The sequence below is a fragment of the Lepus europaeus genome, chromosome 8 (genome assembly GCF_033115175.1).
Source record: "Lepus europaeus isolate LE1 chromosome 8, mLepTim1.pri, whole genome shotgun sequence".
In the NCBI taxonomy this organism is placed as follows: Eukaryota; Metazoa; Chordata; class Mammalia; order Lagomorpha; family Leporidae; genus Lepus; species Lepus europaeus.
The window spans coordinates 27,344,506-27,362,597 of NC_084834.1; the positions used below are offsets into that span (position 1 = coordinate 27,344,506).

At 35.7% G+C, this 18,092-nt stretch overlaps 1 protein-coding gene across 5 annotated transcripts in view; it reads left to right on the top strand.

Moving 5' to 3' along the window:
* LRBA (LPS responsive beige-like anchor protein) overlaps positions 1–18,092 on the top strand; it is a 730,178-nt gene that overhangs the window by 507,203 nt on the left and 204,883 nt on the right. For all 5 annotated transcript variants that reach the window (XM_062199509.1, XM_062199506.1, XM_062199510.1 and 2 more), the window contains exons 41-42: positions 9,136–9,253; positions 12,315–12,417. In XM_062199509.1, the coding sequence (XP_062055493.1) occupies positions 9,136–9,253; positions 12,315–12,417 (221 nt within the window). The remainder of the gene's footprint in view (positions 1–9,135; positions 9,254–12,314; positions 12,418–18,092) is intronic.

Sequence of the window (18,092 nt, forward strand, 5' to 3'; positions counted from 1 at the left end):
GAGGACATAACAGGAGGAAGAAAGCTGAAAACATTGAACAAAGAAGAAAAAAAAGAAAGAAAAGGCTTTCCATTTAATTAGGAAAATGGGACCTGAAGATTTTAGGTTCTTAGCATCAGGTTCTGTGTAATTTTTTCTTTTCTATTTTGTGTTTCATTTATCTTCCCTGCTGTCTTTGAAGGGGGAAAAAGCTGTTTTCTAGAACATTAACAAAGGTTTACGCCATTAATTTGTTTGAATAGTTTAAGTACCAGGCAGTTTTCCAGGGGCTATCATGCTGACCTGCTACAAAGAGATGGTCTGTCAATAAGCTGATAGTATTCTGACTGGAAACTTCAGTTCAGATAGCTAGGAAAGGCTGTTGGTGCCAATTTGAGTTGGTGTTCATGAAGGAAGAACTGGCATCAAGAAGAGAGAGAGTAGATTCAATATTCTGGTATCTTTAAAATTAGTCAGTTTTATTAGTGCAAGTGTAATCTTTTTTTCTTTAATGGAGTAAAAGCTCATGTCTATAGATGATCAATGTAAGGAATAATAGACAAAAATATTTACTTCTATATAGGAAAAATCATAAAGTTTAATTTATAATACAACTTTTCCCATACCATACTTGAAAGGAAGGACTAATGGTAAAAATTTTTAAGAAAAAACAGTTTGAATATTGTTAGCATAAAAAATACAAGAGTGATTTTGGCTATAAAAACAGTTCAAACATTTTGAGAGAAAATAGCTAACTTGCAGAAGTGTCTTTCTTGGACTTTTTCTAATTTGAAGAGTATTGATTAGTACATAAATGGTATGCATATTTTATGCTTATTAGTAAAATGAAAGGTTATTGGTGTAATGATTATATTCTCAGGGTGCTATTTGAGTTAGACAAAACTCTTAGATAAAGATAATAAAAGCATGTTAATATTTCAGACTGTGTCTTTCAGTAACATTTTTACTATGTTGAAGTTTTATATGGAAAATTTTATACATATGAAAGACAACTTCATGTCTCCTATATTCAAATCAGATGATATCCTTTCACACTTATTTAGATAATGCTGACATTATGGCTTTGTTTTTGTTATGCTTAGATTTTACAAGGCTCTTCGAAACACTGATACCTTTAATTCAGATGCTTTAGTTCAGTCTGCTCTTTGTCTGCAAGTTTAACACCTGGTTCTTTACCTTATGTGCTGCTGTGAAAAAAGAACTGAAGTACATTCATGTTCCTTAATATTGTTTCTTAATATCCTTTGTGGTGTAATTTGGATTCTTCCTTCAAAAAAAAAAAATCAGACTGCAGGTATTGTTCAAATTAAAAAACCGAATTAAAAATGAGTTGGAAAATGAATAAATACCTTCTTTGTTCTTCTTCATTACTACATTTGGCATTTGACTTATTAATATATATATTACATGCTAGTTCAGTAGAGATGGCTTTTATGATATATCATTTAGAATGCAAATTGTTTTTAAGCTGAGGAATATTGAAAATAAAATAGAACCAAGTAAAGAGTCTGAATTATTTACAGGCTCAGGGCTTAAAGGTGCATCACACCAGCACAAATATTAAATTATGAAATGGGAATTTCAGTTTGCCATAAATCTGTCTCCCATAGCAGCTTAAAGTAAAATAGTTTTACCCATCTAAAGCAACATCAATTTGCCAGTCAGTGCTTCATGTATCAAAGAGCGTTCTGTGAAAATATCAATATCATTGGTTAATATAAATGAAATTAATTTTTAAAGCTGGGCTAAAGGTTGACGTCTGAAAAATTGCATTACTTTGCAGAAGAGAAATTTCTGTCTTCTAGTGAAATTTCAGGTCATGAGGGCAAGTAATTTTCACAATCTTCAATGGGAGCCAGTGAAATATGAACTTCATTGTCACCTAGCCCCAAAGCGATAAGATAAAATGAGCTGATACATCATTTGCTGTGGTTTTATCATCTCCCTCAGTAATTGGAAGAGAAAACACAAGAGTGTGTGTGTTTGTGTGCACCCCTCTTGCCCCTCCTAGCTGCCCCATCATCCACACCCAGGCTAAAGCCATTTTAGCCCAATCAATACAAAGGTCATATAATGTATTTTATTTATTTATTTTTAATTTTTCATGCTGACTAAAACTGCCAAGTAGAACATTAGAGTAATGAATATGTTTAATTGAATTTGTCACCCATGAAAATGCTGAGGGAGAATGCCATACTACATCATAGTACTAGTAAGCAGAAGGAAACACACTATATAGATCAAAAACAATTAGATAGCTCATAATTGATTCCAAAGATAATTTTCTTTAGAGTTCCTAACCTTAATTTTTATTATTATCTTGTTCTTTTTGAAGTTTGGGGACATTCTACGTATTCATGAGTATAGATGTAAGAATATATTTACCATTGTAAAGTTTCCACCAGAGTCAACCGCATGTCATTTTCAAATTCAAAAATGTCTACTTTTTTTCTTAATGTTATGTCTTTAAACACTTAAAACTAAGATTGGTGATAAAGTAAATCAGAAACTGTAATTCAGTATTATTAGAATAAACTAGGTACTATTGTTTGGTATCAAGTTTTAGAGAAAACTATTCCAAAGTAGAAAAACTATATTAGCAATAGTATTGAAACTTTAAAATACTTAATTAAAATTGCTTTATACTTACTTGTTCGAAGTACAATAGCAAATAAAACATATTTGTATATATATTTAATAGTGAGTTGATATATCGATAGTATTTTCAGTATGTTTTCCTTTTAAATATTTTTCATATTTACTGTTTCTTATTAAAGTATGAGCCTTATGGCAGTAATTTTATCATGTTCCATGAAAATAGTATATAGGATATATTTTCTAGACTTTCCTAGAAGAGGTCTCTTTCCTTATTTGATGGAATAGTTTATATTTTGTTTGTTAGGCTTAAAACTATTTTTCTGACATTGAATATATCTGTGTAGTTTAGAATTGAAATTTTAAATACCATTGATGCTACATATTATCCAATTATATTCTTATGACCAAATTCTTCAGAAATTAATATGGAATTATCTGAAAGAATAAAACTGCTCTTGAAATTAGGAAACATTTGAGATAGGGTTTGCAAATCTAGTTTAAAACATTAAGAATAGTATTTTTTAAAAACTTTTTTCTTTCTATACATGCAGATTCCTAAGTAAATATTTCTTTCTTTTAAAGATAAAGTGTATTATCATCTTTTGGTATTTTTTATGTCAAGAATTTTAAAACATTTTAAATTTATTGAGGATAGTTTCATAGTTTTTGAAATAAAACTTTCTTTTAACTTAGGTAAAATATATAGAAATAGTTTAAATCCATTTTTTGAAAATATATTCACTAAGAGTATAATACATTTGGGTAATAACACATTTCAACTTTTTTTCTTTTATGAGAATGAGAAGACAAAAGAGTTTTGTTTGGGTCAACTCATAAACTTTTGTATAATGGATGGTTAAAGGGAAAGTGAGAAATATTTTACTTTTAAAAATAAATACAACAAGGTGAAAAAATTTCCCTATGTGTTCATAGTATACTATTTGTAGTATAGAAGGAAGAAATGTATGCATTATTTGGGGAAAATAACATGTTCTTTTTCAGAAAGTACAACTTTAAATAATTTTAAGGAAATTGTTATTTTTAATATAAAGGATCTATCATAATGAATCCACTATGTGTATTTTTATATTATATATGAATATATTTGTAAAAAAACAGATTTCTTTCTCCCTCATACCCTAGCTGCAGCATTAACTAATAGTTGAGCTTTGTTGAAATAAACTATTAAAAATTAAAAGTTTAATTCACTAATAATAATAATAATACTAAAAATAATAAAAGAAGGTGGCAAACATTCAAGGAGAGGGCTGTGGGCTTAGGCTTTCAAGCTATTCTGGACCTGGGGTCATAACAGCAGAGCAATGGTAACGATACTGTTTCCATAGCAACCGATTCATTGGAGGGCTAGACCTCTGTCTAGGGTGCTGTCAGTGTATGTAGAGTTTCAGTGAACAGAAAGTCCCAAAGAAGGGTCTGCTTCTACCTAATCCAGTTTTAATTGAACTCTAGAGACTTTGAAGTGAAGCCCCGGACCAGGCATATACTATTGCAATAAGAAATGAACCTCCCTTGCTTAGCTAGGCCTCAGCTGCTTTTCAGTACGGACACCTTTTCCTAATGAATACTTTAAAGAAATATTATATCAATTTCAGCTAGTAATTGTTTAGGTAAGAGATTCTTCATTTCTGTTCTCAACTCCATCTGTCTTGACTGTAGCTGTAGAATTTCATTTGTTAATCTTTTCTTTTAAAAATGAGACTGGTATTTTTGTGCAAAATTTTAATTTTTGATATCTTTGGCAACATGAATAGCTTTCTGTCTGTACTGTTTTTCTCTGACTTTTAAAACGTTTGTTAAACCTTCTTGTACTTAACTTTTAAAGCACATTACCATACCTTCTGTGTGAAACCATTTATATCACGTTTGAAAACATTCAAAGCCATGTTATATACTATTTATGTGCGTCTTTGTGTACTAATTGTGACAGATCTTACATCGGTATGGTAAACTTCAAAACAAGGAAAGCGATTGGCTCTGACAAAAGAGGAAAATGAGGGCAGGTGGGGTTGTGCTTAGGAATTTCAACAATATCTGTAATTCTTTCGTTAGTTTTTAAGTTATATGCAATAACATGGCAAAATATTAGGATTTTATAAGGTTGAGTAGTGAGCGCATAGGGATTATGTCATTTTATTTGCTTTCGGATAGTTTTGACATTTGGTAATAAAACATTTAAAGGAGCATGACACTTGTTGTATTTCAAGTAGATTTTTGAATAACCATATTGTTTTGAGAAATGGAATATAAATTGAATGTTTGATTTAGTTTATTCAGTTCTGCTAATAAATGAAGTACCCTAGAATATAATTAAATCTTTGGTTGCATCACCATGAGTTTGCAATGATTAGCATCATCATTATGAACAACACAATTTGATTTTATAGCTCTGCAGATATAGAGGCTAGACTTTCAGTCCAATGCACGATATTCCTAGCATCTCTCAGAGCTTGGAGGATCCTTGTTGTTTTTTACTTTCCTTCTGTCTCCTTTAACCCAAGTGCTGGAAAACAAATGTAGAAGGGTTTTAATTTAACAAATGTTTTACCCTTTTTTAGAATTGTGATAATGTGGTACATAATGGAAGCTCTAGACTTTCTGGTTGGAAAACCTGAAAATAGGCCACATTCTGTCACTAATTTACCAAGGAAATTTATTTTAAATATTTAACATGTCTGGGCCTCATTTTTCATAGGAATATAGAACTGTTTTATATATTGCTTTGTAAGTGTTACAGGACATAGAGTAGCTTCTCTAATATTCTCTAATATTTGATAAATACGGGGTAGCAAACTCATATGCCGATGGAAACTAAGCAGATAATAGTGAGTTAATGTTTATTTCATATTAGTAAACAGTAATGAGTGAAGTGGAAACTGTCAAAATGCAGAGTTCATGTGGCATATTTATTGAGGTCTGCCACATCCTCCAGTCTTTCCTGAGAGGCCAGAGTTGAATATTTATGTAATACCCATTTTTTTCTCAAGTATTTCCAACTACTTGAGATTTTGTTAAAATATCATACAGGCCAAACAGAGCAGGCATTTAACCTAGCTGTTAAGATGTCCATATGCCCCGTAGAAGTGCTTGGGATCAATTCACAACTTTGGCTCCTGAGTCAAGCAGACCCTGGGAGGCAGCAAGTGGTGACTCAAGTAGTTAAGTCCTTGCCACTGAGTTCTTGGCTCCTGGCTTCAGTCCAGCCCAGCCCTACTCATTGTGTGTATTTGGGGAGTGAACCAATAGATGAGGAAGCATTTCTCGCTGAATCTTTCTCTCTCTCTACCCCACTTCAAAAAATAAATTTATTTAAAAAAATCATATAGGCCAAGTAAATTTAATTTAGGCCATGTATGGTGCTTAGGTAGCTATACATCATATTCATTCAGTCACTCAGAAAAAAACCTCCTTTTGGTGAAATATTGTCCAGTACAGTAGAAATGGAGTAGATTCAGAATCTTTTCTCAGATACAACTTAGATTCTGGTATTCTAGTGCAAAAGAAGCACTCACAGACAAGCGAACACAATTCTAGGTAGTGATAATTGTCATGAAGATCTCAAGAATTTGGGGTGGGATGAGATAAGGCCCAAAGAAATGGGGTTTAGATCCTGTGCCTGCTCTGGGGAGGTGACATAGGCAGAAATGTGAATCTCAGAATAAGCCAGCCCCATAGAGACTTGGGGGAAGAGCGTTCCAGGCAGGGCGGAAAACAGGCACAGCTAAGGCCCCGCAGGGAGTGAGCTTGGCTCTTTAGAAAGACCCAGATGTGAGGCTGTATAAACAATTGCAATGAGTTTATTTTACATGTAATGGGAGGTCACTGGATGACACACAGGAGTGGTGTTACCTGATTTAAAGAAAAAAAAAAAAATCTGGCTTTAGAGGTAAGAATGGAAGACCAAACAGGAGGTCACTACAGACCCTGATGATTTAGACTGGCCGGAGATATCTCTGGTCATGGTGAGAGAAAGGCATACTTTTTAAAAAATGTCTCGAGGGGCAGGTGTTTGGTGTAGGTGCTAAGAAGCCTCTTGGAACATGCATATCCCATATCGGAGAGTGTGGTTCAAGTCCAGCTTTCTGTTCATATTCACCCTGGGTGGCAGCAGTTAGGGGTTCAAGTCCTTGGGTCCCTGCCATCCATGTTGGAGACCTGGCTTGAGTTCTGGGCTCCTGGCTTTGGCCCTGTCTATTACAGACATTTGTGGGGTGAACCACGATGGAAGAGCTCCTCTGTCTGTGTCTGCGTCTCTCTGCCTTTCAAAGAAAGTAAAAATTATAGAGTAATTTTTAAAAATCTTGAGTGTAGTGCTAGTATTTTTGTCCTTTTTCTTTCTGTTTATTTTCTCTTGATCCTACACAGTATTGGTTGTATGACAGTTAGTAGGATTTCTGTCATCAGTTTCAAAGCTGAAAGCTTAATTAGTTGTCTTGTCCTTTGAACTTTTTTGTTTTGATTTTCAAGAAACACTCCACCTTAGAGTTATACCCATTTTCTAGCTCCTGTGGTGCTAGAAACAGAATCATTTCTGTAGAAAAAATTGAAATTCATACTTATCAAAGTAATTAAGGATTTTTTATTTAAAAGAACACTGCATTTCACTTTGAAGAATATAGATTTGCTTGCATTTTGGATTTGGAAAACAGAAATGATGAACAGTTTGTGAAGGATAAATTCTTGATATCGTTTTCTTTTCCTTTCTTTGTTCTTCCTATCTTTATCCCTAGAATGCATTTTCCCTTTCAAAGATTATTTTATTTGTGTTTTTTTAGTGGTAATTACTTCTGAAAACTGTATCTTCATTTTTGGCCTGATTTGTTTTCATAGAGTTTCATCAGATGTTGGTATCAAATGCATCTTATTTTCTTTGTTAATATCATATAGTACTGGTATAAATGCTGAATCTAGTATTCCTAATACAATTAAACTTCTGAAATGAACTTTTTGAAAAAAAAACAAAACTTGAATAACAAAGCAACAAAGTGGCTTAGTATTAGAGACAGGATTACTTTGAATTGGCAAAGCATTTTAAGCAACTGTGTCTGTCACATGGGATGACAGGAATTGTAACAAGTTACTCTGACAACCACCTCCTCCACAGAGCCATTATGCTGAGTTCATTTGCAGGTTTGTATTTAGCCTTCACTGACAAAATGATACTTAACCTCATACAGTCTTTGTGCTTTCTGAATGAGTGACTGTTTTCCTAATCGTGACCTTAAAAGTGTGCATGTTTTTAAAGTTATGAACCCATATGTATATTTTTGAAGCATGTAGAAAATTCTACTGGGTGAATTATAATATTGGGTAAAGCTGAATTGTGTCTGTGGAATTTTTTTTAATGGACATACTCTTTATAAGGTCAAATTTTATTTATTTTATTTTGTTTTGTTTAGAAACCTTTATTTAATGAATACAGATTTTATAGGTACAGCTTTAGGAATATAGCAGTTCTTCCCCCCATACCTGCCCTCCCATCCCATTCTTCATTAAAATTCATATATACAGAATATATATATATATATATATATATATATATATATGATCAACTCTACACTAAGTAAAGATTTCAACAGTTTGCACCCACACAGACACACAAACAGTACATTTACTGTTTAAAGACAAGTTTTACAATTAATTCTTATAGTACAACTCATTAAGGGCCGAGGTCCTACATGGGGAGCAAATGCACAGTGACTCCTGTTGTTGATTTAACAATTGACACTCTTATGTATGACATCAGTGATCACCTGAGGCTCTTGTCATGACCTTCCAAGGCTATGGAAGCCTCTTGAGTCCACAAACTCTGTCAGTATTTAGACAAGGCCATAAGCAAAGTGGAAGTTCTCTCCTCCCTTCAGAGAAAGGCACCTCCTTCTTTGATGGCCCCTTCTTTCCACTGAGGTCTCACTCACAGAGATCCTTCATGTTACCTTTCATAATCAATAAGTAATGCCACTTATGTTTTCTGAGAAGCAATGGGGTTCTGGGATTGTGGCATAGCAGATAAAGCGACAGCGTGCAATGCTGGCATCCTGTGTGGCACTGGTTGGAGTCCTGGCTACTCCATTTCTGATACAGCTCCTTGCTAATGGCCTGGGAGAAGCAGCGAAGGATGGCCAAGTACCTAGGCCCCTGCAGCCACGTGGCGGACCTAGAAGAAGCTCCTTACTCCTGGTTTCAGACCGGCCCAGCTCTGGGCATTGCAGTCATTTGGGTAGTGAGCCAGTGGATGGAAAATCTCTCTCTCTACTCTCTCCCTCCGTAACTCTGCATTTCAAATAAATAAATCTTTAGAAAATAAGAAAAGTCCCAATCTGTATTTATAATTTGATATTTTATAATTTTATACTGCTTTTCATTAAATATACTTTTCTATAAATTACATTTTCTCAGTTTCTCTGCAAACCGTTACAATAGCTGTTAAATTCATTTTTGTAGAAATGACTGTTCTTAATGGTGCCTTTTCTGCCTTAGTTCTCATCACTTATGTGGGATTGTTTTTTTCCTCACTAGATCCTGGCATATACAGAAGGGCTGCATGGAAAATGGCTGTTCTCAGAGATACGATCAATTTTCTCTCGTCGTTATCTTTTGCAAAATACAGCCCTGGAGATATTTATGGCAAACAGAGGTAATATGCTGCAGAAGTACATTGTTAACCAGCTAACTTCCATCTCTATAGGATTTTGTTTTTGAGCATGCTGTATTGTTGCCGTTTAGATAGTGTGATGTACTCTACCCTCTGTGACGCTTGTCTCTGTTCTTTTACCATATGCACTTTGTGGTTTTTCCCCCCTGATCATTTGTAGGCTCATTTGTAGTTCTGTTTTTTTTTTTTTTTTCCTGGCCATATCACTAATTGTGCAACACTTTATAAGTATTGGGAACAAATGTCCACTTAATGAGTTGTGGAGTTTTGATGTCTTTCGCTTTGCTTTGATGCTTAAGCTGCTTCTGGAAGGTGGCTGCATTTAGGGGCAGAAGAGGATAAGCAGATACATTTATTTGATCTTTTGTCTACTATTATTTATAAAGGGACCATCAGAAAATAGTACTGAGTTGTCTTGGTTGCTTTGCATTATATCATTCTTGAAAGTTTATCAAGGGGTTGGTGCTGTGGTGTAGCGGACAAAGCTGCCGCCTGCAATGCTGGCATCCCATATGGGTGCCGTTTGAAGTCCTGGCTGCTCCACTTCCAATCCAGCTCTCTGCTATGGTCTGGGAAAGCAGTAGAAGGTGGCCCAAGTCCTTGGGCCCCTCCACCTGCGTGTGAGACCAGGAAGAAGCTCCAGGCTCCTGGCTTCAGATCAGCTTAGCTCTGGCCATTGCAGCCAATTGGGAAGTGAACCAGTGGATGGAAGATCCTCCTACCCTCTCTCACTTTGCCTCTTCTTCTCTATCTGTGTAACTCTTTCAAATAAATAAATAAATCTTTAAAAAAGAATTTTTATCAAATTAAAAAGTCAGTTTTGAGTTTAGAATGGAACTTGTTGAAATTCATTACAACAAGGCAAGATGACAAGTTGAAGTTGAAGGGCATGTCATTGGGTATGAGTGGAGGCATGCAAGGGGCATTATGTAATACCTAGCAATACATTGTATGTTTACCTGTGTGTTTGTAAGTTGATGGTTTCTTATTCTTCCTGTAGTTATTTTTTAACCTACACATGACAGCATATATATATGCACACTTTTTTAAAAAAAGATTTATTTATTTATTTGAAAGTCAAGGATAGAGAGGGAGACAACAGAGAGAGAGAGAGAGAGCGAGAGAGAGAGCTTCCATCCATTGGTTCATTCTCCATATGGCCACAACAGTCAGGGCTGGGCCGGTCCAAAGCCAGAATCGAGGAGCTCCCTCCAGGTCTCCCATTGGGTAGCAGGGGCCCAAGCACCTGATCCATCCTTTGCTGCTCCTCCCAGTCTGTTAGCAGGGAGCTAGATTGAAAGTGGAGCGACTGGGACATGAACCAGTGCCCACGTGGAATGACAGTGTTGTAGGTGGTGGCTTTACCCACCAGCCCATAATGCTGGCCCCTACTTTTTTTTTTTTTTGTTTTATGAAAATACACATCTTTTGGGAATACAAAATTTCTTTCGGGAAGGATGCTTTTCTCCTCCCCAGCTCATGCCTCTTTTTCCCAATGCAGACATTGTTCTTCGGAGGAAAAAATCAAGAGAATGTTTAGCATTTTAGTTTGGGCTGCACTCTTGTTGCTCCAAAAGGGTTGTAGTCTTGCTTATGTATTACTTGCTCATCCTCACTCATTTTCCCTGTCTGGGATTTCTGATGCATACTTGCTCTTCTGGTGTGTGTTTCCGTTGCCTTTTCCTCATGTCTTCAGTCATCTGCCACAACCTCTGATGGTTTTTTTTTCCTTCAGATTCCCCCCTGTATTCAGTGTAATAGTGGATTTATAAAGAAGGCTTATTTAAATGAGTAAATATTTTATAGGTGCCTAGGGAATTATCTGTTGCTTACTTATCTGTAGTATGTTGGCAATGCCATTGTTTAAAGGCCTCAGCGACATTGGTGACTGTTAAGTAGAGAGAGAGGAGCTTCCTCTGGATGAGCACTTGTGCTTCTGATGTTGATATTATCATATAATTAAATTCTCAAGACTTATCAAGTTAATGCCTTCTAATTCTTTTCTCATGATTTTATAGCTTTATTTTTGTGTTTTTCAAAATGAATAAAGATTTATAAATAACTGTCCTAAATTAACATTGAAATGCTTAATTTTTTTTTTTGCCTTTTGCTTATTTTTAAAAGATTTTATTTATTTATTTGAGAGTTAGAGTTATGGAGTGAGGGAGAGAGAGACAGAGATAGAGAGAAAGATCTTCCATCAGCTAGTTCACTCCCCAGATGGCTGCAACGGCTGGAACCAGGAGCTGGGAGCTTTTTCTGGGTCTCCCACGGGGGTGCCACTTGGGCCATCTTCCACTGCTTTCCCAGGCCATAGCAGAGAGCTGGATCAGAAGTGGAGCAGCTTGGACTTACTTGAACAGGCACCCATATGAGATTCTGGCGCCACAAGCAGAGGCTTAGCCTACTATGCCACAGTGCCAGTCCCTATTAATATTCTCATACATGTATAATTATTGAAATGAAAATGATTGGAAAGCATTTAAATTTGACTACTAACCATGGAGAGAGAATTTTTCCTCGGGAAATCCGTTGCCCTGAATCACATAAAATTTGAAGTGTAAACCTAGCACAGTGTAAAGATACTATTTTCTTTCTCTTCTTTGTTGGAAATAATTATAGCTGATGATTTTGCAGCTATATCTTTAGTTTTTTTGGTGCTACATTAACTACATAAACTTAAACTTTTAAGTTGTTTTTTTCTAAAAATTTATAAACATATTTGACTTGTCAAACTTCCATTTTGTAGATTCAAAGTTATAGCATGATAATCTCAACTTCATGTCACTTTAATATAACAGTAGTTATTAGAAATTCTAAGAGTATCTAGAGAAGGAACTATTTATGATTAAGGAGTTTGTAAGTGAAATGAACATTACCTCTGGCATATTAATACTAAAAGTTGGTATACACTGTAATAAAAGGAATAGAATTTTGTTTAATAGATTTCTGAACTAAGAGTACATATTTTGTTAGTCCAGAAATTCAGTTTTCTTAAAGGAAATCAGATTGTGTTCTAATTTTTAAACATTATCTATCATAGTTGCTGTAATGTTCAACTTCCCAGACCCTGCAACAGTAAAGAAAGTGGTTAACTATCTACCACGTGTTGGAATTGGAACCAGTTTTGGATTGCCTCAAACAAGGTACTGTTTTATATGAGAAAATCATGAAAACATGAAAATAATCTGTATTAATAGTCTTATAAACAAACCTATTAATATTTTATTAATGCTAATATGCATTAATACTCCTGTTTATTTTGAAATGCATGACCTGTTTTATACTTCATGGTAAGTTATAATGATTAATGTACTAAGTTTTATTTTGAGTCAACTGAATTGCATTGTCTACAGGAGAGTCTTCAGCACAGAGTATGTGCTCAACAAGTAACCGTTACATAAAATAGTCTCGAAGCTTTCCCAGCACTAAGATAAAGACATTTCATAAGATACATGTTTTATCTCTTTGATGGAAAATTTAACTTTTTACATTTTAAAGTTATTATCTTTAAAGCATTATAATATATCATAATGTATATTTTTACTCATGTCCAAATAATTCATCTATGCTTTTGAATTTTGCCATTAAAAATGTAGTATGATGTTACTGTGTTCTCAACACAGTGGCCAAAATAAGAAAGAGAGAGACAATAGCAAGGGTTAGGTTAGATGTGGAACAACCAGAATTCTCATATAATTCTGGGGAGGTGGGTGTAAATTGGTACAGCCACTTGGAAAAACTCTTTGGAAATACTGGGTAAAATTGAACATACATATGCCCTATTATTCAACAATTTTATTTCTAGGAAAAGGTCCAACAGAAATATATACATACATTAACCACAATCTTATACAAAAGTGCTCATTATTCATGGATAGCATCTACCTAGAAGTGACCCAAAAGTCAACCAACAAAGTGATGAATAAGTAAATTGTGTGTGGTATAATCATAGCATGGAATATGCAGCATTAAAAATGAATGAGTTATTGCTGCATGCAGCCACATGGATGAATGATTCAAGAAAGCCAGGACAAATGATTCCGCTTACATAACATTCAAAACCACTTAAAACTAATCTCTGGTGCTAGTTGTCCAGGAACCCAATTATTTTTTGCGATTGGTAATTTTTATTTTAGTTTTTTTTAATTTTAATTTTATTTGAATGGCACAGAGAGAGAGGTACAGAAACAGAGAGGTATTTTCAATGTGCTTGTTCATTTCCCAGATACTTATTTTATTTTATTTTTTTAAGATTTATTCATTTATTTGAAAGGCAGAGTTAAAGAGACAGAGGCAAAGAGTGAGATGTCTTTCATCCATTGGTTCACTCCCCACATGGCTGCAACAGCTGGAGCTGAGCTGATCTGAAGCCAGGAGCCAGGAGCCAGGAGCTTCTTCTGGGGCTCCCATGTGGGTGCAGGGGCCCAAGGACTTTGGCCATCTTGTACTGCTTTCCCAGGCCATGGCAGAGAGCTGGATCAGAGTGGAGCAGCCAGGACTCGAATCAGCACCCATATGAGATACTGGCACTGCAGGTGGCGGCTTTACCCACTATACTACAGCACCATCCCCATTTCCCAGATATTTGTAACGGGGAGGCCAGGGTGGGCCAAAGCAAAGCCAGTAGCCTGGAACTCACTCTGTGTCTCCCACGTGGATGTTTGTGTCCCATGGACTTGGATCATTATTTGTGACCTCCAGGTGTGTGTTAATGGGAAGCTGGCATTGAGAGAAGAGCTGGAACTTTGCCCAGGCACTCCTGTGGAATATGGATATCCCAAGCAGTGTCTAACTGCCACACTGTGTGCCTGCCTTATATGAGTGGTCATTTTTGAGAAGGGACATAAGGAGACTTTTGAAACACTGCTGAAGGTCTATTTCCTGAGTGGGATGATGGTTACTCACGTATATTTTATGAAAATTCATTAAGCTTAATCACTTATGATTTATATGCTTTTATGTTGTAGTTTAAAAGTTATCCTTAATCCCACTGTTACTATTAAATTGAAAACACTTTTATTCCTAAACGTTTTTAACGGTGTAATTGGGATCACTCATAACCAGAGTTTTGGATTGTATTTTCCACTTAATAGGCCTTGAGTATAAGGGTATTAAAATTTTTTTAAAAACAAATTAAGCTCAAAGTTAATACAAAGAAAGAAGTAATAAAAGTCTGGGCAGAAATACATGAACTAGAGACTAGAAAAAAGTATACAAGATCAGTGAAACTAAGAGTCATTTTTTGGCAAAGGTAAATAAAAATCAACAAATCTTTAGCTAGATCAGAAAAGAGAAGACTCAAATAAAATCAGAATTGAAAGAGGGGATATTACAGCAGGTACCACAGAAATAGAAAGGATCATATGAGACTATGATGAAGAATTTTACAAGGACACTTCAAAATTTTATGGAAAATGGAATTAGAAAGTAAGTTTTAGTGTGAAAAATTTTGAAATCCATATGTAGACCTTTCATAATATGCATTTTCTATAAACTTTTTAAGTAACCTTGTACATTGGGAAATGATTACCACAATGAAGTTTGTCAACATGTCTGTCACCTCACATCAATAACATTTTTTTTTTGTGCTAAGAACACATACAATTTATTCTCTTAGCAGATATGAAGTATATACTTAGATATTATGATTAAGAGCTATAGTCTCATGCTGCCTTTAGGCCAGTGTCTCCTCATTTCCCTATCCCCACGCTCCTGGCAACCAAGAAACTCCATTTCCTCTCATAATAGGTATTGAGTGAATGAACATCAATACGATTAGTTAACTAATTTAAGGAATGGAAAGAGTGAGGACACTAGAATTCTCCTAGTGATAGAAACATATTAGAAGTGGAAATTTATATTTTACTTTTAGCATAGCTGATTTTGCCTTGATTTGAGATAGTTTTAGCGTGTTTATTTCAAATTATTCATGTATGAGTAGCAGTGAGGATTTTGGTGGGAGCTATCCAGCCTGAGCTGGAAGACTTCCCAAGATGAGTCACTCACAATCCCCTTTGCAGTAGGCCTCAGTCCCTCACGTCAGTCTCTGTGTCTGTCAGCAAGACCTGGCAGCTGGCTTCCTGCGGAGCAAGTGATCCTAGAGACAATGGGGCAGAAGCTCTCTGTTTCTTTGTCTTTTAAATAAGTAGGGGGGAAAAAAAAACTGTCCATAAAGAAAAACCCAGGACTAGATGGCTTTATTAGTGAATGCTATCAATATTTAAAGAATAGACGATTTCAGTCTTTCACAAACTCATCAAGAACATAGAGGAGGAAAGAACACTTCCTAACTCATTCTGTGAGGCCAGTATCATTCCAATACCAATGCCGAACAAATACAAGAAAACAAACAAGAAAAAACTATAGGCCAATTTTCCTCCTGAACAGATACAAAAATCCTTTATAGAATTTAGCAAACCAAATCAAGCATTTTATAAAAGGGATTATATAGTGGCCATATAAATTTCACCAGGGTACTATGGATTGGTTAAAATCTGAAAAATCAACTTATGTTGTAGACCAGTTTAAAAGAATAAAGGACAAAAATCACACAGTTATCTCCACAGACTAAAAAGCATTTGGTGCACATTCATGATTAAAACTCTCAACTGACTAGAATAGGAAGGAGTTTCCATAAACCGATAAAATAATCTGCCAGGAGCAGGTGTTTGATCAGTTAAGCCGCGGCTTAAAATACTCATGACCCTCCTCAAAGTGCCTGTGTTCAATTCCCAGCTCTGGCTCTTGTTTCTAGTTTGCTGCCAATACAGACCTAGGGAGGCAGAAATGAGGGCTGTAGTAGTTAAGTCCTATCACTCACCTGAGAGACCTAGATTGAGTTCCCCGTTCCCAACTTTGGCTCAGCCCTGTTCCAGCCATTGCAACAGATGGGAGTGCTCTCTCCCCTCTTCTCCTCTCTGCCCTCTGCATTAAAAAGTATCTACCCAAAATTCCCATAGCATACATCATACTTAATGTTGAAAGGCTGAAATGTTTTCCTCCTGTGTTCAGGAAGACAAAAATATCCTTTATTCTCACCATTTTTAGTCAGCATGTTATTAGAAATTTCAGCATGTGCATCAAGGAAGAATGTGCAGAAGTAAGGGAAGGAAAAATTAAAGCAAACCAGATTGGAAAGTAAGAAAAAGAAATCTTCATTCAGAGATCACAAAAGAAGTATAAGATTTGTAGAATGAAAATATAAACCATTTCTTTCTTTCCTTCTTTTTTTTTTTTTTTTTTTTTTTTTTTTGACAGGTAGAGTTATAGACAGAGAGAGAGAGAGAGAGAGAGACAGAGAGAAATGTCTTCCTTTCATTGGTTCACTCCCCAAATGGCTGTCACGGCCGGTGTTGCACCAATTGAAGCTAGGAGCCAGGTGCTTCTTCCTGGTCTCCCATGCGGGTGCAGGGGCCTAAGCACTTGGGCCTTCCTCCACTGCCCTCCCAGACCACAGCAGAGAGCTAGACTGGAAGAGGAGCAACCAGGACTAGAACCCGGCGACCATATGGGATGCTGGCGCCGCAGGTGGAGGATTTACCTAGTGTGCCACGGCGCAGGCCCCAATATAAGCAATTTCTAAGAGAAGTTTAAAACAGATCTCAACATACAGACACAAACAATGTTCATGGATCAGAAGATTCAATATGTAAAGATGACACTTCTCCTCTAATTAATTAATTCATTCAGTCTATCTAAATCTTTGCAGACTTTTATGGAGGAAATTAGAAGCTGAAATGTTAGATCCAGAATAGCTTTATGGAGAAGGACAGAATTAGAGGACTTGCATTACCCAATTTAAAAACCTACCATAAAATTGCACTAATTAAGAGAGTTTGAGATTTATACAAGGATAAGCAGTAAATCAGTTGAACAGTACTGGAAACACAAAAATGTTCTCAGTTGTTTTTCTACAAAGATGCTAGCACAATTCAATTAGAACAGAATAATCTTTAAAAGTGGTACTGATACATTTAAAAATGGATTTACATTTAAAAATGGATGTTCACATACAGGAAAACTTGGATGTTGAAAACATGCTATATATAAGAACTCAATATATGTCATTTACATATATATAAGAGCTAAAACTATAAGATGTCTAAAAAAAAAATAGGCGAAAAGCTTTATGATGCTAGGATGGGCAGGGAGACCCAAAGGCCAAGTCCAAGGCCAGAGTGCCTGAGAATGGGGTTGGGGTAGGGGAAGAGTTGACGGCCAGAACCTGGAGCTCCACTGTCCAAAGGTAGGAGAGGATGGATGTTGTATGTGAATGAAAGGAGGAAGTTCACTCTTCCTTCTTTTAGTTCTGTTCAGTCCTCAAAAGACTGAAAGGTGCCCATGGTGGGGACAGCAATCTGTTTCACTCAGGCAACTGATTCAAATGCTAATCTCTCTGGAAACATGCACACAGCCATGTCCAGACATAATGACGTACCAGTGATCTCTGGGTATCCCTTAACACAGTTAAGTTGAAACATTAGAATTAACCATCACAACCTTTTATCTAGAATGTAAAAAAAGATTTGAATAGTCAGTTCACCAAAGAATATTAAAAAACTAGTAATCACAGAAAAAGATGCTCAACAATGGACACTAAAACTAGAGAAGATACCACTTCATACCAACTAGAATGGCTATAATGAAAATATATAAAATAGTAAGTTTTGGCAAACATTGTGGTAATTCCTTCATACATTGCTGGCTAGAGTGTCCACTGGTTTAGATATTTTGGAAAACAATTTGGCAGCTTCTCAAAAAGTTAAACTTAACACACAACACAGAAACTCTATACTTAGGCATCTACTCAAAAGAAATG